The sequence below is a fragment of the Cyprinodon variegatus genome, unplaced genomic scaffold (assembly GCF_000732505.1).
Source record: "Cyprinodon variegatus isolate N-32 unplaced genomic scaffold, C_variegatus-1.0 Scaffold87, whole genome shotgun sequence".
Taxonomy (NCBI): Eukaryota; Metazoa; Chordata; class Actinopteri; order Cyprinodontiformes; family Cyprinodontidae; genus Cyprinodon; species Cyprinodon variegatus.
This window is the reverse complement of record NW_015150540.1, coordinates 1,333,686-1,359,485: the sequence shown is the minus strand read 5'-3', so window position 1 is coordinate 1,359,485 and position 25,800 is coordinate 1,333,686. Positions and strand designations below refer to the sequence as shown.

The window sequence follows — 25,800 nt, the reverse complement described above, 5'->3', positions numbered from 1 at the left end:
GCATCCAGGCATAGATCCATTGTTTCACATATGAAATAAATCACTCGAAAAAGCCATTGTTTCAGGCCATAACATACACTGTGTGGCATTTTCTGAGGCAAGTGTAATTGGTGTGGAAATGACACTTACTCGGAACAAGCTGCACTGTATCAGTAGCGTTCGGGGCCCATTCTGTGCTCCCTGAATGAATCACCTATCAGGAAGTGATGGATTGTTTTTTTCTGTCCAAAATAATATCACTGTAAAAATGCCATACCAGTGTTCAAAAAGAAAACTACATCTAGAAGAAAGAAAAGTATAACTTCACAGTAAGACCACCCGTATATGTTGCTCAAAAAAGTTTAATAACCGATAAGTTTAATAACCGATAACCAGTTCAAGAGCCAGTTGAAAAGCACATGCTTGCTGGATGTATAGAACTGCATTTTTGCAGTTAACCTAAAATTACCTGATGTTACCATAGATTTATTCAAAACGCCTCTTTCCCAAGCAGATCATATCTCAGCCCATATCAAAGTAAAAGGAGTCTGCAAAATTTCTGCAAAAAGATTGTCAATGTTGATGTTATACAGGAATTGTAAAAGTTTCACTAATATGTCTAAAGTGATATGGAAAAGTGACTTTTGGTAATTATTAAGCTGCTGTTACTTATTTCTTCATTTATGCATGCATTTTGAAAACATGTTACATGGCTCCACACAGAAAGAAATACATACGTATTTTGTGTAAAATCCTATTCTGCCATGTCCTTAATCACGTGTGGTGCTTTTGATGCAGTTCTTTTTAGAAGAAATGTATGTGTATGATAGATTGTGGTGGTTTGTTCAATTTGTTCTGCTGCCTCATGATGGGGTTTTAGTTTTTTTCTTGATTTATTTAAATTTAGAGTTCTGTGTAGTTAGAAAAAGAATTTTCAATTTATCTAATTGCTTTGTGATTAAGTAACTGTGATTAATTGCATCTTAAAAATGTGTGATACAATTTGCAAAATATTTTTTCATAAGCTGAATGACTAAATGAACATAGATTTGTGTTCTGATAGGGTAGAGAATTATGTGAAGTCTTGTAATTCTTTCATATTGTAGTTCACCTAACAGATACAGACACAATCACATTTATATTGTTTTACAATGTGTATACTGGTAGCTTTATAATTTCTATTATTTTTCAGTCATGCATGTATGCAGGGAAAGATTACGTTTAGTGATAACTTGCAGTAAAAGCCATTTAACATAGAAAACTCATTAATGCAGCTGCATTTTTTTCTGTATACTTTAGGTTTACATCCTGGAAACAAAATGTGTTTTCTTTACAGGGCTCTTAACCTCATCTAAATGCAACATAATTACCCAAAGGGCAGAAATAAATTGGAAAAAGAAAATAGAAAATAAAAATAAGCATTCTGAATTGAAAACATGCTGGCATGGTTACATGGCTGGCTGTGATCAGATTTTTAGTTGTTTCCTTGCTCATCTTTTCAGGATACATCATGTCAACACAGGTATTTTCCAGCTTATGTTCCAAAAATACTCCAAAAACATCATGTTCTGTAATGACTTAATCAAACTAGACAGTTTACAGAACCAGGGCTGATTCCTGTATCATAGAAAAGTTCAACTGCTCTTCCAGGAAAAAAAACTGCAGTAGTTGAAATTTGCTGCCAAGTTGTCCAATAATGATTAGTTAACCTATTCATTGAGCAAGTTACTTTTTAATTTTCATATATTTTCAACAAAGACAAAGAATATGTGAAAAGCTGGGTATATGCATGTATAAGTTCATGTTTTGATCAAACGTGGATCTGGGAGGACTATTTTCTTACGACATTATGCCTTCCAAATATTAGTTGGCTGAATGTTAATTATTTCTTTACCCAATTATGTTTTACTTAACGGTTGTTTTATTTCTATCTTTGAAGGATCTCTATGGTCTTTTTGGTTTTACTATTTGTTTTTGGTTGATAAGTATTGAGCAAATATTAGAGTTGAGTTTTTACTCTGATTTTAATGATTGTGACAGTATTTAAAAATAAATATTAATAAAGTCAAATTTAGTTTTAACTTCAAAAATTGATGTATCGAAATAGAAATTAAAAAGATGCTTATTGCATAATTGCGATTATGGATCAATCTATTAACAAAGACTTAAAGCCAACTTGTAAAGGCTCGGAAAAGCTAGGTTACTTGATAATAGCAGTTTAGACTATAAAAACCCATAACAAGGTAAATTTAGAATATTATTTTAATGCTGCAATTTGTATCTAATAATTATATCATGAATGGTTAAAGAGATTAGTGGTCGTAGAGTGAGAATTTAGAGCATGATCTTATACATCCAGTGATACAATGTCTTAGATACCTTGTTAAATTTCTTACATATGTTGTTTAATGTTTTCCCCTTAACATTTACATCTTTTCATCCATTTTGAAAAGTCATTTTAAACTTCATTAAACTATCTGTGACCTGAAAATTATTGTTACAAAACTTAATTCACCATGGAACAGTGTATAGCTCAAACATAAATGTTGCCTTTTCAAGCACTGCACCACAACATAGTTTAAGCTCTACTTCCACATCTGTAGGAAATAGTAACAAATCTTTGATGTCCTTATTTTACTGTGATGTTGAAGCTGTTTTTTTTAACTCAAAAGATTGACTGCTGGAGATAATATTGCATGACTTTGTTATGTAAAGATTGTTCAGAAAATCTGGAGCTTTAATTGCTTTTGCTCTCTTTTTCCAAATACGATGATGGTTTCAAGTCTCTGTTAAAACTCAGGCTCACTTCTCTTCCCATGCCTGTATATATATCAATGCATGGCTGAAGTGAATGCTGTTGTTCTACTTTATCCATTCGAGCATGCCTTAACATTGAAACCCTCTTTTGACAGGGTGGCAGCAGCCAGAAGGATGCAGTATTCATAGCTTCTGTCTCCTGGTGAGCTGATAAGCTCAAGCTAAACTTAGAAGCTCAATTCATGATGCAAAATATGTGATTCCAACAATTTTCTCTTTGCTCAATCCCTGTTGTTATCCTAGAGGGAGGTACACATGTACCAACATTTGTTTTTTGTGACAAAACCATCTCCCCTGTTCACGCTGAAATGTTCTCATCCCTGTTAGTGAGCTATTACTTGACTATTAGGGTGTCAGTCTTGGAGAGTGATTTATGGATTCAGAGAAGAAAACACATGGCAGCTGCCACACAGTCATCCTTTATTCGATCAGTGTCAAGCAGATGCATTTTCAACCATGTGTCATTAGGGTTTAAAAATATATCTTGTTAATTTTGTTGTAAATAATGGGAGTCATACAGTAAAAACAAATGTTTTAATGCTCCCTTTTCAGATCAGCAGGATACTCAAGGACAGGACAGCTGTCACAGATTTAGATAACTATATTCTAACACAGGGTTTGAGACCCAGAGCCATTAAAAGTTAAACAAATCAAGCATACTATGTGCTTTTTCTTTAATTAGTTTATACTTTATATGTGTTCACTTTGTTTAAATTCCTTCACCATAATTGTAATGAGGAAACTGACCACTAAACATTTACAATTAACTATATAAAGCTTGTTGTAATATTGTTTTTCCACTTTATTGCTGTGTTTTATGAATGTCTTTATTTAGTCAGTTTTTTTTACTATTCAAAAAGCTCAGAAATTTTGTTGTAGAAATGTGAGAAATTGTGTGCTAGAGCAGCTGTATGGAGCGGGAAAAGTGCAGGAGATCATTTACAGTATACTGGTGACAAACTGCAAGGCTTCATTAAAACACATGGTGAGTAATAGAGGAAGCTACAGTCAATACTCAAGTTGAGGGGGGGATGAAGGGAAGTGGCACCCCCCTTCTTAAATGACCACCCCCATACCATGCCTGTTACACTCAATGTGTAAAATTTCTAATATATATTAACAGTAATGGCAATGATATTGCACCAAATGAGCATTCTGCAGCATCTGTGAGTGGCTGTGCTGACGACCTTTATCTTTCCCATCAGCTGAGTAAAGCTAGCTACCATTAGTTTTGTTTTCCTAATGTCTGGGGATCCCCCCCGACCCCATGTGGCTCAACCACAGAGATGGATGTAGATATCCTATGGAACTCTATGCTATTTACTTCATTCATGCTGTTGGTTTAATGGATAATTATTCAATGCTTAATTAGCCAAGGCCTAATTAATTGTTTAAATTACTTACAGACTGCTGCCATCCAGTTTCATTAATTTTACTTTTTTCTCTTTGTGTTATTTTTCTTCTTTTGGTAGTTTCAGTCTATTCTAGTACTATTACAGGACATTTTAGCAGATTTGATTGTGAATATATTAATTTAATAGGTCTAATCAACCTGGTTTTCATTTTCTATTAAAAAAAATCCTTCTTTTTTTGTTCACATTTCTTCTACTCAACCAAGTCGATTAAATATTTACATCAACACAGTATTGTACACTCACAATAATAAGGAGATTGGTTCTATTTGCAGCCGTCTGCAACCTAGTTTTCAGTACAAAAAAAAAAAGAAAAAAAAAATGCTGCAGCTGAACCTGCATTCAATCCACTTCTTGTGTCTGTCTCATTTGGCACATTTAGGACAGTCTGATTACAGCGTTTGCTGTGCTTGGCTCTCTACCAGAAAGGCTCAAATGGTGCTTTGTGTGTGCTGATGTTGTAAACTGTAGAGCAACATGAAAAATTAGCAGAAGTAAAGTGGGACACACACAAAGGTTCAGCTTGAATCTATTTTTTAATGCCTCACTGCTTCTTGTGCATATGTCTTTTATCTTTTGTATATTTGTAAAAGAGCAAACCAGGCTTGAATCAGAACTAAAGAAAACACCCAGGCAATGTCATATCATCCGTCTACTGTTAGAAGCTTTCGACCAAGAATCGTATATATGCTCTGTGAACATTGAAGGCTTTGACCATAAATAATTCACATTTTTGCATACATGCATGGAGGAGAGGCTTTCAAAACGACATGCATTTTGCATTTTGTAGCACACAATCTGTATTAAAAGTATTAAAGTCCACATCTCACTAACACTTTAAATGTGGCGTTCTTTTTTTAAGTTTACTTTGGGAGAATCAAAGTTTCACAATGTACTGTCCTTTTTTAGAGCTTGTATTTATCTGCCTTGATAAATAAAATACAATTGTGTTCTGCCTACTTCTTCATAGCAACCATGAAATTAACATTGTACAGTCCTCATAACCAATGTATTTTCATCCTTTTTCCAAATTCGAAATTTAAACACTACTGTACTTTGTAGGGAATTCATGTGATTAAGTAAAAAAATTAGCACTCTGCTGTCAAAAATAAGAGATGCTATATGAATGGGGAGAATAATTTGTTTTCATGTCTTTCACCGATTTTCCACAAAATTAAAATCAGAGCATTGATTAGGCAAGTATAACACACAAGCTAAACCTTTCTATTGTCGCTCTGGTTGTGTACTCTGGGAGAAAGACTCAAGATTTTGCAGCTTTTAAAAGCTTAGGGATTTGTTGTGATTACAGATTTGCCCCTAAACTTGCTCTCACCATCCTACTATCAAGTCTGACACATATGCACAAACTCATAGACTGTTTTCTTATTATTTAGTTGACTTCTAATAGCAAGTGGTTTCCTTGGCTTAACAGATATTTACTCTATAGTGCATTGTAAATACAGAGACAATGTGCCAGTTTATTTTGTAATAGTGGGAATAAGCAAATAACTGCTTTGTCCAATTTTGCATTTTCAACCTCAGCTGATCTACAGTCCTCCTGTATGTTGCATGTCAGAGAGGATCTGTAATACAGACTGTTAATGAAAACTCTCAATTAATTAGTGAACATAAATCTGATCCACTATGCCTAGCTCTGTTGGAGCGAGCTAATAGACAGGGTCCAGGAGAGGCAGCTGAAGCTAATATAGAATAGGGAATTAGTCTAGAGGAGTCTCTGATACAGAGGTTGTATGACTAAAGATAGTTTAGTGATTTGAGCTACTATACTGTAAATGTAATGAAACTTCAAGCACACCCCTTTCTTTAAATCACTCCGTTTATTAATTTAAACTGTACCATTTTTGCTTTGTACCTTTAATTTAATTTATAGTTATGTGTAAGATTTCATGCAGAATTAGTAATACAGTAACTCAGATTATGATGCAATGGTTTTGATTTGAACTCCCCTCCATAGTGCACCACATAGGGCAGAGGTGGGTAATTCAGGTTCCTGGGGGCCGGTATCCTGCAACTTTTAGATGTGCCTTTGGTTCAACACACCTGAATCAAGTAATTAGATCATTGGGAGGACTGCAGGAACTGACTGCATACTGAGGAAGTAACTCAGCCATTTGATTCAGGTGTGTTGGACCAAGGATGGATCTAAAAGTTGCAGGATACCGGCCCCCCGGAAATGGAATTGCCCACCCCTGACATAGGGTGTTAAGCTGCACTGCGAGGCAGCTAAATAAAAGCAGGGGGTCAAGCACAAATGCTGCAAGATATGAAAGTTCAAGTGATGTCTAAATTTAGTGATTCTAATATGACTAAAACACTTTAAAACATGTGAGGCTTTCTTTTGAGGCTGTTGTCAGTACACCATTGATGTAGTTTTATAGTCTGTTGTCTGACTCCACTGTTTATCTAGAATATAGGGCTCCATTTTTGTAAACCTTTGAGTTCTGCAAATAAACATATTTTAGTGTCACATAGATATTAAGGTGTGTGCGTAAACCATTTTCTTCTGAAGTACATTAAGCGGCGCTTTTCGTGGAACTGTCATTTTTTGACATTGAAGATTTTTCTGCTTTTTGACAGGCCTTCACTTTGTAGAAACAATAGCCACACACATCAGTTTGACATCAGTGACAATTAAGCTCCTGCTCTTTTTGTATTTCAGCACAGACTGACATGCAGAATGTGAGTCACATAGGATAATGATACAAAGAAAACTGCATACTAGATTCATCCTCTTGAGTGAAATCCTGGAACCTTTAAAGGGAGGCAGAAAATGGTCTTCAAACATCTGTATATTGTCCCTGATTTCTTTCCCTCTAAGCTTCCTTTCCTCAGAATTGTAGTTTATCTACAGAAGTTAATAGGTTGGGAAAAAATATAGTTACTGAAAACAGGGAGCTGAAAATATTGAAAACATAATAAAAAACTTTGTCAAAATGTCGACATTAAAACAATACACATCATAAAGCTTACGTCTTACCATTAGGTGTTATTTAATCCAAAAATCAATTAGTCCAAATTGTGCTATAACAGGCTATAGATATATTAGAATTTGGTATGGGGGAGTACTTTGTTCTGATTGGTTCCAGAATGTTGCTTAAAAAAGGATATAAGACAGCTAAAGGAAGTAGGAAGATTTTTATCTTTTTAAATATTTTGCTGACTCCTTCTGAAATGACACTTGGTTAATCAGAGGCTGACCGAGCTGCTCTTTCTGTTGCCAGAGCTGGTTACCTTGGCAACGTGTCACAAAAAAAGATATTTAATAGTCCACTCAGCCACTTCTTGTAAATGTTTACGATTTTTAAAAGAAACAATAATATATAACATATTGATTTAATATTTCTTTTTTTATAAGTGACCGTGTTATAAGTGTGTCTATTATTAATAGTTGTTTTCATGCCTTATATTTTCTGAATATGTTTATTGTATGTTTTGTTCTTCATTGATCTATCAGATATGACACTATTACCATTAACAGATGCGGAGTCCATGACTTGATGAGTTATAGCTACATTTGTAAAAAAAAAAAAAAACGAGGGCAATCACATTGAGCGATATATTAGGTACCAGTGAAGTATGTAAGAGGCAAAATATCTTTACACTGAATTTTCACATCACATTTAAAAAAATATCCTCCAAGCAGTCAACAACATACAGAAGAGAATAAACCAATCTAGCAAGAAAAAACCACCTAAGTCTGCTTACAGCCGACCAGAGCACAGACATGTGGGCATTGTAACGCTCCATCAACTGAGGACTTTATCTCATTCTCTGCTGTGATCATATTGGCCTTTAGGGCCTAAGTATCTCTGCTGCTGAAGCATAACGGCCAAAACAGCAGCTCCCTATTGGATTAGGACGTCACTGTCAGACAAAAGCCCCGCTCTGCTCTGATGGACTTATTAGTGGGGTGCATGTCATTGCAGGGCTTTGCAGTGATGGCAGGATCTAAAACTGACTTGTGTGTCTCGCTACATTTCTTTGCAGAGTGAATAATACATGCCATCATCACATAATAAGACTCAAGAGCAGAATCAGCATATTTATGGCAGAGTTATTTATCACACCCTTAGCTCAACTATAAGAGGATTATATAGCAATCATATAAAGACTCTTGTTCAGTTAATAGCATATTTATGGGACCACAAACCAAAAATTTTAGACATTTGCAGTCCTGCATATTTACTTTAAATAAAATCCCTCAAGAAATGTGAGAATATGTTTTTGTGCAAGCTTTATAATCGATATGATGTGTTGTAATTTCACACTGAAGCCTGTCAAACTCATGTAATAATAAAACAGGCCTTAGTTTGAAATTTAAAACAAACAAAAACCTTTTTATAGAAAGGCAGCCACTGATTCTTGGCTGTGTTTTTGCAAAAACAGTCTGGCGTTGTGGGAGTTTCGTTGGCACTTTGGCTCAGTGGTTGTTGGCCGACTTAAAGCTGTCAAGTGATTCAGAATAAACACTTCCTTCTAGATGATCTTTAAACATTGGTGAAACAAAATGTTTTTGTGTGAATTATATCAAATTATTTGTTTTAGATCTCTGTGCAGTCTATACTAATATCAGGTATGAGTGTCCTTAATTCAGCCACCATCTAAGAAAAGAATATTATATGAATAAAAATCAATTGCTTATTCCGCTTAAATTATTTTTTAAAGCAAATCAAAATAAATAAGGAAAACACAAATTCTTTCACTCAGGAATTTCCAGAGAGAACTTACCCAAGACTTGAACACAGATTATGTTGCTGCAAGGCAACAGAGTGAACAACTGTTCCACCTTGCAGCCCCAGGTTGCAAATTAACGTAAAATCATACAGTGAATGCAAAGAATGTTTTCATTGTAATGGAACAAGTACAGCCCTGTCATCCTTCTGTGGCGTAGAGTTCACAGCAGGAGGGAGCTGCATCAAGAGAAAACTGGAGCACTTCTTCACAGTGAGGGGAGCAAGTACAGTATCTGTGTGCATTCCCCCGTCTCCCCCATCCCTCTGCTCTTTGCAGACAGCTGATGTTTATCTGCTCTGCCCATCTGGACCTTGTGACTGAACATCTGGTAAAGCTGCCACTCTGTATGCAGTTTTCTGCAACTAATGACAGTAAAGGGGCAACACTGTCCACCCCTTCAAAAATAGCCTGAGATGCTGAAATAAAGTGATCCTAATATGTCAAAAGTAATTCTTCGAATCTACTTTCAGACTACTGGCCAACTTAAATTATGTACCTACAAAGTCAATTTATTAGATATTTTTTAAAATACTTTGCATCCCTATAGCAAAATCCATGTAAATATGGCAAAAGATAAAGATGTACTCCAGCATTCCCTGGCTACACATCTATAGTGCAGTTGTTTAGGTAATGTGTTCAACTAAACAAGATTACCATTGCTTTGTTTTACATGACAAAATGAATTGCTAAGAGCGTTCCTACATCATATATTTTTGTCAAAGATACTGTTGGAAAAGTGAACAAAATGAATTGCAAATGTTACAGGAATTACCTCTAAAATAACAGTGGTTTGAGTTATGCTATATTATGCAACAGCTCTCTCTTCGCTGTAGAACATTTATTCACCTTAGCATTCCAAATATTTGAAGCTGCACCTTGATGGTAGTCCGAACTACTTTAGGATATAAGCCAGGCATGCATTGTATTATTTTTTGCCCTTTTCGGGCCGATTTTACAGTCGTGCGAGAATTTTTTTGATTGGGCCGAGTTTCAGCCTCATCGTGCGTCCTAAGTCGTGTAGTATGATGCTTTGCACTGAATGCTAGGCTTTCAACCATTATAAATGTTTCATTTTAGGAAAATGATTTTAGCAGGAGTGATATAAATATCCCCTTTTGATGCAAGAGCTCAGTAAAGGTACCTATTCAAAAAAAATACAAGCGATAATGAAATAGCAAAGCCCTCTGTTTTATGAGTAGGTAGTCTCTTCACAATTATGTTCCAGAGGTCTGCTTTCACAACTGTCTATATAAGGTTATGGTGAAAAAAGAAAATAGACAAAAAAAAAACATTTCTGCAATCAGTGAAAGTGATCGGTTTGACAGGGGGTGCAATGTAGTGCAACTTTGCCATCCAGAACGAAATTCTGGCCCTTGTGTCCTCTGTTCTGGGTCACAGCACAGCAGGAGGACTGTACGTTAGCACAAAGAGCCAGCATGAGGTGAAACCTGGCAGATGTTTGTGTGAATGTAATGGTCAATTAGGAAAGAAATGGATAGAGACAAGCTTTTTCTATTATGTCCAGATCCATCACTCCTTTAGTGTAAAACTGTAAAGAAGCCAGGTGTTGAAACAAACATGCACATTTAAGCTACTGTTTGTATGTCTACTGTTTACAGTCCCCTGCTAAAATATCCTTATTAATGGAACCTTTTCACATTTTGTTAGAATATTACCACAAACCTCAAACTGTGGGGATTTTAATGTTACAGACCATTTGAAGTAGCATGTAATTAAGACAGGTAGTTCTGAGCTTTTAACTGCCGACTGTGAGAGACCTCCATGGAAAACATGTGGCCACTAAGACTGCTCTAAAAGGTGTAAGGTAATACATGTCTACATTTCCTGACAAACTTTCATACTGCTGAAATTAGATTTTTTCGCCATAATTAAAAACATCTCTCAAATATCATCAGTGAAAGATGAAAATACATTTACCAGCATTTTCTGTTTTATGTCAAGTCAACTCAAACTCAAGGAACTTTGTCTGGATGCAGTAGCAGTCTCCTCATCCTGAATTTCACAAGCCAATAGGAAAAAACTGGTCAGCAAACAGAAAAAAGTTCTGGTGAATTTCAGAATGAAATCAACCTAACAACCTACATTAATTTGAACAATGAAAACAAGAGGGCAAAAAAATACAGCTATCAGCTGATGAAAGGGATATCTACAAGCAAACAAGTTTGGCCAACAACTTGTGGAAAGAGCATGAATCCATCAGAACTTTTTTCTTTCGAGCACCGTTCCTGCAGCTGGAGCCATAGCAGGGGCATCCAGGCACAGCCAGGTACAGATTTCAGTGTGAGTCATGACTTTCTGCATTACGCTCACACAGTAGCTGTACCATGTTTAGTGTGAGACTTGCATGAGAGGTCTGGGCAGTTGATACAATGGCTGCTTTTCCATAACAAATATGTGCAAAACTATGTTAATATCCTGCAAAAGCCCAAAATGCAAAGTTCCACAATTGCGGTACTTTTCTTTAAATAGCCTAATTGCATTTGAATACGTTTGCACATCCAATAACTTGGATCTAAACATATGAGATGTATCAATATTGCAGCCACAGTTCATGTGGCCATCATCATCCTCCAACTATTTTGAGTCTTCTTCATCTTTAAACAAGTCTAGCTGCTGATCACGTGACTGAAAAAAATCACATGACTGAAAAACTACCTCAGGCATTACTACTTATCAGAGTGTCGAAAAAAATCTTATCTCCACATAAAATTTGTGGCCAACTGAGGAACAAACTGGTATTGGTATATTCAATTTTATTTAAAAGAAGAATAAATTCCTCCTTAAAAGCTGCTATGGTTTTTTCTTAGCAATATTATCCTTGGTCCACAATGTATGACAAGATTTTAAAGAGTCGGGCTCTCTTCTGTGATTTCCAGAATATTCTCTGAGATATCGAACAGCATATTACAATTACAAATAATTATTTAGTTTTATTGTTTTCTGTTCCAGAATTATTTAGCCTCATTCACAGCTGTGTTGCTAACTATTAAGGTCCTTGGCCCCGTGGGGTTCCTTTTCTCTGGTAGCTTAGGACAAGACCGGTATGTATGAGGCTTGCTCTTATGTCTTTTATTTTTCTCAGAAGATGAATAATTTCCCTGTATTTCATTCAACCAGGGAACATTTTGAGGAACGATTCCATTATTTACAACTGGCTCACTCCTATCAGTTGTTGTGACAACTGATATATTTAATAGCCAAGATCTTCTTATGAGTCTTTTTTTATGTTTATGCCTTGCACCTAAAACATGCAATTTACTCTCAGCATTATTTCTGCTCGCTGCATTGTTGAACTGGCTGTCACCCTGTTGGATCACAGGCAGAGTTGAGCTGGGCTCCATATTAACCCTCACATTCACTTGGCTGTGGCTATGTGGGATCACGGGATCATGGGCAGAGTCGCAGTATAGTTTTCCCCTATATTAACTTCAAAATTCACTTCTAGCTCATGGATTTTCAGCTCCAAATCAGCCATTGTGTGCTGATAAGCTGTCATGGACTTGTCCTTCTTTTGGGTTTCATAAAAAAAAAAAAAAAAGATCCATCCATCCATTTTCTGTCACTCTTATCCCAAGTTGGGTTGCAAGGGGTGCTGGTGCCTATCTCCAGCTGTCTAGCCAGTCTATTACAGGGCGACACAGAGACAAACATGCCCACACCTCAGGAGAATTTAGAGAAGCCAATTAACCTAACAGTCATGATTTTGCACTGTGGGAGGAAGCTGGAGTATCTGGAGAGAATAGAACCAGGAACCTTCTTGTTATAAGGCAGCTGTTGTAAGTCCAACCTTTTTATAACTATGGCTAAAGCCGATTATGCACTATATTATTTTTTTGCCCTTTCAGGTCTATTCTCCTGTCGTACGAGAATTTTTCAATCGGGCCAACTTTCAGTCTGATCAAAAGTCGTGCGTAGCGTAGTATACGAAGGGGGGATCAGCTTCTCACAACCAACTCCCGAACAGGAATGGTAAGGTCGGGAGAAAATCTAACATGTTTGAAATTCAGTCGGCCTTCGTGGGCAAATCGCTCAGTGGGCATGCGTAAACAAGGATTCTTCTTCTTCTTCCTCTCTGTATAATTGACAGACTTTAGTTGCCACGGTTGCTCAACCATGTCTTAGTCCAAATGCTTCGTCGCCTTTTCTTTTTAGGGCTTTCAGCATAAAATTGCACAAATTGCCAAGGCAGCACGTTTCACTCTAGTGAGCTTCATATTCCTCTTGTACTCATTTCGCTTCCGGCTAGACGAGTCCGAGTAGCACCATCTCACTGCGGAGCTGAGTCCTACGTGGTTTTTAGATGTACAGTATGAGCAGGTAGATCGCATCAGACCGTTGGGCCATACAGACACCATGAGCTGTGAGCTGTAGCTGTGTGCAACGAGTGAAAATATCGTACAGAGTATGCCCAGATTAAGACATAAAAGAGTTAAAAATAAAAGTATTATAGTGGGGGGTAAGAAATTGTCTCAACAGAAAAAGAGCAGAAGTGGAACTCCTACTTTTCAAAAGTGCTTTTAGAAACCATTAAAAACAATATTAACTGTAAACGCAGCAAATTTGTTTGTTTTTCAAAATACATTTTGGTTGATTTTTAATAGTTTGACATTTACGATCTATATCACAGATAATGTTAATTTCTGAAGGACACAAAAAACTACCAAAAACAACTACACACTTCTTTATTATTTTAAACTGTTAAACCATACGTTTTCTTCTAATTTTTAAAGACATTACAATCGATTCGTATTCAGAAACCAAACCAGTTTTTGCAAACCCACCTTTGGCTTCTGTAACATTTAAATTTTTTCAGGATAGCCTTTATCAGCTTTCACATCTAAAGACTTATTTTTGTTTCCCCAGTATTCTCTTGCAAAATTATCTAAGCTTTGTCAGATGATAATAACACGATCTGTGTATAATTTTTTAGATCTTAGTACAATTTCACGATTTTGTTCAAGTCTGCAAATTTTTTTTTGTTATAAATACTGAGACCGCTACATGTAGTTTAAAATAAATGTAGGGGTTCTTTCTTTTTTTCTAAAGCCCAACAAACAGTTGGAAGAGATTTTAAAGTTTTGGCTTGGCTTGAGTACCAATTTAAACCTGATATAATATCTATTCAGGAGGTTAAAATTAAGGTAATGCCAAGGATGCCTTAAAATCATTGTGACTGCATAACTTAGGACTCTATACCAAGGATGTTGCAAAGTTTAGTTGTGAACAACAGTATTCTATATGTACACAGAGGAATGTTGCTTCTTTAATTATCAGGAAGCGATTCTATTAATTTATCATAGTACTCCATAACCTTTTGGTAAAAGACTCTAGAGACAGAGCAGTGTGCAGTTATAATGCTTATGGAAGTGTTCCAAGCAACAAATCGTTTATTCTAAAAGAACATAGAAATAATTACTTGCACTGCATTGAAAGAAGTCTAACCATTGGGACATTGAAAAGAAGACAGACTTCCTGCACAGTAGTCTGGGAATCATTTTTCATTGAAGTTAAAGATCCAGAAACAAGACAGATGCTTTAACTGTCTCAAGTAACTGCACTGTGTAGTTCTGAATAGAACTGCAATTGAAACAGAGAGCATGGCAGAGTAGCTTTTCTTAAACCCCCTTTGTAAGAAAACACATCTTTACTGAAACAATGTGAGTAAGATTCTAGGTTTTTTCTCTCTACTACCTACAATTTACTGTGTCTTCATTTTTCCCCCTTTTCTCTTTGCAGGAGCCCAAAGTGGACGCCATTGTGACATTCTATCTGCTTGACACACCAAGAGGAAAGCTGAACATAATTGTGTGCTCCGGGAGAAAACTAGAGAAGAGAAGCAAGCTTCCATTCTTTGTTCTTGCTTTATGAGAGCGGTCTCTGTAGACCCTGCTTCAGCACACTCTGCACTGTTTAGTTGCTGCATGTATCCACAGCTTTCAGGTGCAAGCAAGACCTAAAACACAAAGAGAGGAAAAAAGAAAGAAGATAAACAGAGTGGAGCAACATAATTAGTGGTACTGACTTTGTGTCAGAGCAGGAAACCATGGGAAGAGACGTTTGAAGGCAACGGTGCTCTGAGAAGCATTGCAGCTAACCTTCAGCATTTTTATGTTTGTGGGAGTACATGTCTGTACGTCTCTGTCATTTTCAAAGGAACTGAATTTGGATTTGGATGCGGATTTACCCTCTTATTATGTCTCTAGAATTAGGCTTTGAGAGACTGTGGAATGGTTGCCACAGAAAGGTTTTCTGCTTATTTTTGCTTCTTGTTTGTTATTGTTTGATCACCTTGGCAGCTAAACCCAAAATGCCAGGCCACACGCACCTCAACTCAATACGTATTGATGGGGACATATCCCTGGGTGGACTTTTCCCAGTACATGCAAGAGGGAATGACGGCAAAGCTTGTGGAGAGCTAAAAAAGGAGAAAGGGATCCATAGGCTGGAGGCCATGTTGTTTGCCCTGGATCGTATCAATAATGACAATGAGCTGCTGCCTAATATCACTCTGGGGGCCAGAATTCTTGACACATGCTCTCGGGACACCCATGCTCTGGAACAGTCGCTGACATTTGTCCAGGCATTGATTGAGAAAGACTCGACTGATGTGAAGTGTCTCAGCGGAGGTCCACCCATCATCACCAAGCCAGAGAGAGTGGTCGGAGTGATTGGTGCATCGGCCAGCTCTGTGTCAATCATGGTAGCCAACATTTTGCGACTCTTTAAGGTCAGTTTTCTTTTATTTACACCTAATGTTTTCTTGATTTTTTTCAGCACTAAGTTTTCACAATTCAGCATACATTTTTTGCAGAAATATGTTATTAGAACTTAATGAAAAACATGAACTCTACTGAGAAATTGACTGGTCTCTGGTAAGAGCCAATTTTCAGCTTGATTAGTATCTACCCAGTCAGAAACAATAAACAAACCATATCCAAGTTTTTCCATGAAAAACAAATTTAGCTGTTTTCATTATGAGTATTTTTTTATGTAATTAAATCAGAGGTGATGTGGAATATTTATAATGGATCTGTATTTTCTCTACATACCTGTATTCAGTTTATTCGAACTGCAAGTAAAGCATACCTTTTTATTTTGTTTCTATTTCAAAGGGGATCTGTATAGGATGTGCATTTCCACACACTGCTTGTTATTTTGAGTAATGCTAGCAATGCTAAACGGAATATCACTACTATTAGATGCTAAGGATTGTTTAAAATATTAACTCCTTTAGAACTTTTTGATGCCCAGGGGTGTTAAAGCTCTATTATACTGCAACTGCTCTCAAACACCAAAGCATGACATCCACTTCTTTCCAATTTAGAAGGTTTCTCTACAAAAGCTAGAAATTGAAATTTTAATGGTGTTTGCATGTAGTGCTATTTTAATATCTATATTAATTATAACTATAACCATAAAAATGATGATTCGAGAATGCCCTGTCAAAAAATACTACAAAAATTGAACATAATGTTACTTTTTTTTTTTTAACATCCATAGGAATATAATTTGAAGTGTGGATGTTTTTCAACACTGTCCACAAAAACTGGCCACTAATAATTGGATCACAGTTCCTCACACTAATTAATTAATTAATTTGCCCAACAGTCTCAATCCAAGTCAATCTAGCCTTTAATTTTTTCATGAAAACCATTCATGGATTTAGAGGCTCTTTTGACTTTGTGTTTATAATAGACCAACCATGCTTTCTATTACTTTGGTTCAGTGTGATGCAAATCTAAACAATATTAGGCTTTTCTAACATAACAAATATGGCAAAATGTTGCAAAAGTAAATGCAAAAGCCCAGATTACACAGGCTCAAGGTGTTGATAGATCCAGACAAGTTATTAAAGACAGAAAAGCTTTAAAATACCAATCAATAATAAAGCTGTTTCAACACTCTTTTGTAAAGTAAGTAGTTTTGAAATGGAATAAAGGTTTTGCTCCCAAAGCCGGAAATGCTGGTCCATATATTGATGATAATGTAGTTCATGTTATTGTGGGGATAGTGTATGTTACTTTTTGGGTTCCTGTCTGTGTGGCTGTAAACCAAGCAAATAGTTTTACAAATAACTATGTTTTTAATAGAAAAGGACAAGTTAAATAAATGTTTACTTGCTACAATTAAAAAGAACACAGCAAACACCTTTACCAGAAAGGTTATTTCAGCAGGAAATAGTTAAAAGCTCAAGCAAATATGGGTAACAAAGATTATTTATTCTGACCTAGAATAATAAAGTCCTTATTTTAAACACCTTTCCCCACAGCACTGATTATATAAACAACTCTAATGTGAAGGAAGAAGTTAAAATATGCTTTATGATGCTAAAAAGACAGGTAAAGAAGAAGGGTGTTAAAGTTTATCAGGTAGGAGGCATATTTGTTTACAGCAAATATAGATTTTTTTTTGTTTCATGTCAGTACAAAATGTCTGCTGATGTGTACAGATTGTGCTACTCAGAAAACTCTGTTCTTACATTCCTCATATATATGTTTTCCATTAATAGTTAGATGCAAACTGCAATTTATTTTCTGTGCCTGAGAAAAATTAAAAAGAGAGAAGTTGACTGAAACTACTGTTAATTATATTATATTAGGATTTTTTTCTCTCACATGTATTGACTTTTTAGGGCCAATCACAAGTAGGAAAACTAAGTGCAGCATAACTTTTAGAGTTTGAATGTTGTGAAAGATGGTGTCTTGGATTAGTGTTTGCAAAACATTCATAGATGAGGGATGCAAAGTGAATTGAATTGTGCAGATTGGACTCACCTAGTTCAGTGGCTGGACAGAACAAATACATGACATGGAGATGATTTGTTGACTCCACATTCCCCTCTCTGACAAAATGCCGAATATATAGAAAAAAAAGCCTGACTTGACCCACATATATAATGTACACTATTCCTATGTTACAGTTGGTGAGCGCCCACACAGATCTGACCAACACTGTTGGCCAGAGTTGAAGAAGAACTCATCGCTTTTTTGAATGCTGTAAGGGTTTTGGGGTTCACAGTTTTTGTTGCTAATAGTCATTCAAAACTGTGCTGAGGTACAGCCAGAAGATGTTTTTACATATCTAGAGTTTGTAGTCATATGAATAAGACTTCAAGGTTAATACATCTCTCCTAGGGCCAACTGAGGTCTGAGTTTGGTATTTTAAATGCAGTGTAGTTATCTTTTGGCATTTTTTGATGAGTTCTCTGCTCCCTTTTTCTTGTTGTTAATCGTTCACTTTTTTTTGTGCATATTTCCCAGTTTTGATCATAGAAATTAATGCATGCAACTATGCATACAAAAACTTGGTTTAACAAAGCGATAAGCTTTGTTGAGTCATACACCTGTCAACATCCAAAGAAAGTAAAAATCACCCTTTTTTAGCAGCAGTAAAATGATCATGTTTTAATTGAGACTCAGCCAAAAGAAGGGAAAATATCAAAGCTTCTACAGGTGAAGAATAAACAAATGACACAATGTATACAGTTTGCTCTATTCATGCAAGCTACTACTTTCCAAAAGGTCCTATAGAGGATAAGACCTGACCCACCTGCTGTGGCATTGATTCAACTCTGTTGCATTTCAAAGAACAACTTACAGCTCGAGAGAGAGCAAGAAGGTTAATGCTATACTGTACGTTTGTTGCCTTCCACTTATATCACAAATAGAATAGAATAAATTCTGCAGTCCTAAATGACAGAATGAATCACATATTCTTTTTCTAGCAGCATGGTCAAAGTGCCATGCTCATACAGCAACTGCCATCATGGGACTACGCTGCATAATAACAAAGACGCAAAATAGTTGTCAATTTATCAAAAATAGGAAATATTGTATATATTGTGGCACTGTGTGAGAAATAAATATGGCTAGAAGCATAAGTTTGATGAGGGAAAATGACCACAAAAAGCCCTTTTCACATATAATTCACCTACTACACACAAAAGGAAGGAACATTTTGTTATGTGTTACGGTGCAAACCCTTCTGAGGTTCTGTTTTTTTTTTTCTGTATTCATATTTCGCTGATATATTAAATTGACTTCTTGGGAGTCTTTAAAACCCTTTAATCAACTTATATTCTATGTTGCATTTAACAGGGGAAAATAATAATCCCTAAATCATACTGGAGGGGAAAAAGAAGATGGAAGGAATAACTTAATATTCTAAATAATCACAACTCCTGAGTTAGCAGCCAAAAGATGGTTGCGGATGCTTCTAAAAGTTACATTGACCACCTATTCCTTATGTGTTGTCTTTTCTTTTTTCCCTTTGGTTAGTGTGGGTTATTCATCATTCGACTTTCTCTGCATTACATTTGCATTTACCTTACTTCATCTTATTTGGTGTAATTATGCAAATATTTTACCAGAGATGGTAAATCTTAATAAAGGTGGGGATCTGAGACGCATATATCTGTAATTTACTTATTTCCTTTCCAGAAACAAAGGATACTACTGTAACTATGACAATGCTTCAAGGCAATACATCTTTTTGCATAACTAAATAAATAAAAATTGGAACCCATGAGGTGTTTTGCTCTTGCACTATTGTTAAAATGCAAATTAGTCAGAGTGTATCGAGATTTTGTCATTAAGTTATCCAGGTTTTCATTTGCCCTCTGTGCTAGTGGAAGAGGAGAAACTCCAGGGAACAAAACCATTCACACTTAACTGGCTATTTTCTTGAGGCACGCAGTTTTTTATTTTTTACCAAATCTAAATTTGTACGATGTGGAAAGATAATGCTAGGAAGGATAATAAAAACATTCAGGGTTATTTTCTCTGGAAAAGTTCTATTCTTAAATGACCAGGACCCTTAAACAGAGACCTAAAAAAATATTGAATGGTTGATCTCAGATTATAGGCAAAAGTACTATATATTTTTGGTATTATAGAAAGCTGCAATAATGTACATCCCAATTCAGATTTTTAAAAATAGAAAAGATTTTTAATACAGAAATTACCACCTTTTCCTGCATTATTGCAGTATGAAATGAAACCAATTAGTCTATGACACACTACAGTATGTGAGTCTAATATTCTTTGTGACAATACTGCATTAATTGTATATTTATTTTGTATCAGAAGAGTTTGCTTGGAAATTTTACCATTGTAATTAATCCAGATCTAGATTTTCTCTAAATTTTCTCAGTAAAAGTCTGAAGAGTATTAAGGCCAGATAAAACAAAGGGAATCAACACCAACAGATTCCTCAGTCATTTGCAGGCTATGAAAACTTCACACAGGGCAGCAAGCAATTTGGATTTTCACTTTTCCTCCAGAATCTGGGAACTTCAAATGCAAGTTTTATTTTGTCTGAAAAGAAATCATTATAGCACCAAGCAACAACCCACTACTTTTTTAGATAGAAGAAAGTGGCTTCTGTGTCACATGTGGTTTAGAATTAGCTTAACACAATTATTGCAACTGTTTAGATTACTGTAGATTATGTTCTTTTACTCTGACTTATCTAAAATTTATTTTGGTACAGCACTTTAAAGACAAACTGGCAGGAGGCTTTAAATGACTCACTTAGACAAATCCAAAGGATTCTGTGACCATTTAGTAGCCATGAAATTTAAATTTTCTATTGAAAATCTTTTTTATTTAGTCTTATGTTCAAAATGAATAGAACTCAAATGCATCAATTATACAGTTTAACTGTGTGCAATTAATTTTTATTATTTATTTTGTGAATTTCATCATACTTCACTGATATTTTAGTCAACTGAAGGGCACCTGCATGAGCTTGTTAGAAACTGCTGTTTTTTTCTATTTATCATTTGTTATTTTTGTTGTATTCGTACCTCAACACTTTTTTCTTCATATTTACTAAAATAATTCAGCTACATAATTTTGCTATCTTAACATCAGAACCAGCTTTTCAGCTCCTTTTAGTTTTACCTTTGAACCTTACAGTGTTTGTGTGGTTCAAGGAGAAATGTTTGCTCAGCAGTTCAGAGCAGCCAGGATTCCATCCCCATGGTGCAACATGAATATTTTACTAAACTATTACGTAATATATGCCAAGGGATTTGGGTTGAAAGCTTCTGCTCTGCAATGCCTTGTCACTGGGTCTGGATTATGGTCTTTCTTCATCAGTTGGACACACATTACTTTATAAGCAAAGACAAAGTGCATCAGCACTTTAAGATAATTAGTGCTTGGTTTCTTATGATACTCAAGACAGATAGTGTAATTAAAGTACCAGGCTTTTTGTTGCATCTCTTATCCGTTTATTAAAAAAAAGCCACACATGACTGGTCAGAGATGGGCTATTGCTGCTGCAGGGAGAAATGTGCAGAGGGTGTGCACAATGTTACAGGTATCAACACTGACTTGCTGAGGCAATCACAAGCTTTCAGACAAAGAGAGGGGAAGCTCAGCTAAGTACCACCCAGCAGCTTTCTAAATTAGGTACAAGAAGATCCAGTCAGTTGGCAAGACAGGGAATAGAGATGTTGGAACTGCACAGATAGAAGAAAGATAGCAAGAGTAAAACAGAAAAAAATAGTAACTGGTTGTCTGTGGTGCTGTCTGCAAAGCAGATACCTTACAGAGTTAGAACCTCCTTAGCCACAGTGGCTAACTTCCATTTACGTTTCAACATGCCGAGATAGATCCTTTATTGAACTATGGTGACAATTTACAGAGAAGATATGTGAAAAACTTACCTACTTATCTAGCCATAAAGTCAATCCTATGCATTAATCATTTATGTTATTAATAAGATAATCAATAAAATGTTCCTTTTTTTCTTGGTTCAGTCTTTATAGTTGACCTGCAATTGCACTTCTTCTGCCTGTTTTTCCCACAACTATTGGGAAAAATAGCTGTTTTACTAGCAAAAAGATATTACTGAACCTACCATTAAGTTAATTAATAGTTTGTTATTTGGGATTTTGGGATAGTTTTTATTTTGAACCAGCAAATGAAATTGCTTCGTTGGATAGTGTGCTGAAGGAAGCCAAACTTTTGAAAGATTTATCAAAATGCATAAATCATCCCTCTCAGTTGGATTAAAATTTCATTCTGAGCATGGTGAAAGCAGTCAGAATATTCTGATTTGCATGCTTACATGACACATTTTTAGTCCAACTGGCTGTTTTTTTCTGATTACTTACGTGTTTCCATGTAAACACAGCCATTACTAAGATGACAAGACAAAAGACAGAAAAAAACCCAGCAGAAAAGAACCGCTTGGCTAACGTCATGTTTGGGAAAATAAAAAAAAAAGTCCTCTGGTCAGATGTGACAAAAACTTAACATTTAGGCCTTTATGAAAAGCTTTGTGTGGCAGCATATTAAAAGTGCACATCACCCTATACATATCCATTCAATGGCATCGTAAATCTTTGGAGATGCTTATGTCATCAGTGACTGTTATGGTGGTTGAGTTGATGGGAACATAAATAGAGCTAATTAAAGGACAGTCTTAAATCTAAACCTTTTAAGAGAACTGCGAACTGCTTTTCAACCCATACAATCCATCCAATCAGATTAAGCTTCAGTTATATTAGAACAAAGAATTGAACAAAAATGATTATTGTCCGGATTTGATATCTGCACCATATATATTATTCACAAAAATGTTTGAACACCATTTATCTTTCACCTTATATCTACAGTCAACTGTATCTGTTCGTTTGTCACACACAATTTCATTAAAAGCTATTACAGTCTTAGGATATAATTAGGATTAAATTTAGAAAGTTCCTGTAAATTGATTTGCGAGGAACTGCATAGAGGCCAATGGTCAGATATTACTTGAGGGAAAATAATTGTATCACCAGTGTTGGACACACGGTATTGTACACTCTTGCTTGTTAGTGCTCTATCACACATGGACAGCTCTCAAGGTGTGTGCCATCACCTTCACAGAGCCTCGTTTCCTCAGACCTGGGTGGTAACAGAAGAGAGGTGGGTTTGTAAAAAGAAAATGGTTCCAACTGAGCTTACTCAAATCTGGCTCCAAATGTAACTTGTGTGAAATGCTTAATTAGCTCATGTAAACATTGTTCTTGAACTCATCTGTGCAAAATAAATCCAATGTACTGAATTCCCTGCTTCTGAATAGTCAAAAGAATGGACAAGAAATATAAGCGACAAATTATATAAACAAATGTCTAAATAATGGGCACGAACATTTCACTGTTTACAGACCAGTGACCACATAGTTATATTTTTGTCCCTTGACACAGGTGTTATAAGTTAAGACAGGATGTCTGAAAAGGTGCATTTGTCCACCCCAGATTACATCCCCTGTCTGCCATGGTTCAGTAGCAGAGAAGCAGCTCCCTCACCTTAGGATTAGTTCTGACTCATCTCACTTTCCCTTCCTGAATTCGTGACAAATTTTTTGAACGGGTATGAGTTAAGGCTGTCCAAATTCTTGCCTTTCATCCCTGAGAATGACCCCCACCCCCCTCGCATATTTGTCTAGACGCATTTATATTCCATCTGTTGTAAAAGAACGGTGAAGAAAATCTACTGAGTGACTGTGCATCCTTTTTGTCAAGGTTAGGTCTCACTTAAATTAATTACAGCCATTTACTTAGCAGGTTCAAACAGTAATATTAATGACCTGCTGCCAGGAAGAACAGTAGCATTCTTTCCCCCCATTTTGAAAAGTATGATTTAATTGCTTGCAATTGCTGGAGTTCAGTAAGCAAGGGGAAACAACAAAAAGCAGAATATAAACACAAATATGGTAAGCTTATGCTAGGCTGTCACTTTCCCTCTATTTTCCAATTGTATGCAACTAGATGAGAATCTGGGTCCCCTTCTTTGAATCATCTATCAAACTTTGCAAACCAGAAATTGTTTTCCTTAAAGAAGCAGTGAATAAAAGTCTTGGAACAGTTTCACCTGAAAAACCTTACCATCAGCCCTGCAATCCATTAGTGTCTATCCACGTGAGGCTGCGCTGCTTAAAACCTTATCGGATGCTAACAAAGGTTTGAGGACTCAAAGATGAGGCAAAATAAATCCCATAGCACTTCAAACAGTTTTAGGTTTACACTAATCGATGGTGCCATGACAGCTCTATTATTGATTGTGGGGCAGGGATTTTTTACTTTGAGCAGTCAAAGTGACAGTGTCAGCTGCTGGAAAAAATGAGCAAAGTGACAGCTTGTTAATTTTTCTTTTTTAATTTTCGATCCAACAGCGTCCTTGCACTTTTGATGACAAATAAACATAAAACATATGGGCAAGAAAAGGTCAATATAATAAAATTTTCATAGAGCCATCAAAGTAGCATAAGATCATAAAAGAGCTGTGCTGTCAGCTGAATACCAAGCAACATCCTCAGCTTGCCCTGCAGGAAAACAGGGAAAGATAAACTTTCGCTGCCCACAAGCTGAGCAACTAGGACATTATCCAACCATCAAGCCCGGAACACATGGAGCGACTGGTGAGTCATTACATGTCACAAGAAGCATTTTGGATCCACCACTAAAAATCAGAAATTTAATGTGTAAAACGGGGTCAAGCGATAAATTAGTTTTACAATTATGTGATGTAAAATTTCTCATGAATGTTTGTTTTGGCGCCCCAAAAAACAAAAAAAGACAACATATTTTTATTTAATTTAATGCACAAAAAAATTATCTTTGAATACAGTATACACATTGAACCTTTGATTCTTAATAGATTATCAAGGTTATAATTTAAATGCAGATAACAATGTTCTTCAAGTTTTGTGAACGTATCATTAAGTATCAGTTATTCAGATGATGTAATGAGCCGTTTTTGAAATGTTTTTTTTTATGTTTTCAAGAACAGCAACTTTTAAAACGTAAGTATTCATAGGTAGCTTTGTATAGTGCTTTTAAAATACTTGTATTTATGTGTCTAATATACTGTATCCTATAAATATTCCAATGTAACACCTTATGCTGATGATTCTGTAATGCTCTAAAAGAGATTTTTTTTTAGACAGCCAGAGATGATGTGTTGTTTGTCAGGATTTGGTTGTGGTTTTTTAGGACCCAAATGCAGAGACAGGGACGCAGAGGTGATTTGCTTGAAGATTTAATTGAATGTTCACAAACAACTGAGACAGGAATCAAAAAATGCAAAAATCCACCCTAAAATGTAACACAAACCAGAAACATGGAGACATCAGGGGAAAAGAGCATGTTGAGTCAGGGGACGGTGAGGAGAGACGAGGTACTAGCACTGAGGAACTGCACAGGGAGACTATTTATGGGAGACTGAACAAAGGGAGGACTAACAACCTGATTGGGAGCAGGTGTGAAGAGAGCAGTCTAGAAATTAGCAAGGGAAAAAGGGACCAACACAAGGGCAGCAAATAAAAACCTAAGAACTAAAATATAATCAGTAACAGCGTTAGTAACGCCGTTACTAACGCCATTACCTTGTTTTAGTAACGAGTAATCTAACTAATTACTTTGACTGTAACTATAACGCAGTTACCATTGCTGACACCCCGTCACTGCGCGTTACTCAGGTCGCACAATTAACCTTTTTTTCATGATAGGACTCGTGCGCGCCTTGTCATGAGAGAGGGGAGGATGAGATTGGCTGTTACGGGTGTTAACGTACAGCACACACAGAGAGTTGGAGAGTGAGGAGGGCTCCAGCAGCAAAAGAGCGTTTTCCAGATGGAAATACCGGTGTTACGTCGAGCTGCGTTTCCCCATCAGATACGGTTTCCCTGGCATCTCCACACAGCGCAGGCGGCATGATTCACTGCATAAGCAACAGGAAACGTGCGTGCTCGCTAAAGGCGCGTAACAGCCGCCCTGTGCTCCCGCCACAGGGGAACTACGGAGAGCGTGAACGATCAAATG

The 25,800-nt window shown here is 36.2% G+C and overlaps 1 protein-coding gene across 1 annotated transcript in view; it reads left to right on the top strand.

Annotated features, from left to right (window-relative positions):
• Positions 1 to 25,800, top strand: part of LOC107083902 (metabotropic glutamate receptor 4-like) — a 212,905-nt gene that overhangs the window by 50,042 nt on the left and 137,063 nt on the right. The window contains exon 2 of the mRNA XM_015373449.1: positions 14,721 to 15,711. Within this exon, the coding sequence (XP_015228935.1) occupies positions 15,157 to 15,711 (555 nt within the window). The 5' untranslated portion in view covers positions 14,721 to 15,156. The remainder of the gene's footprint in view (positions 1 to 14,720; positions 15,712 to 25,800) is intronic.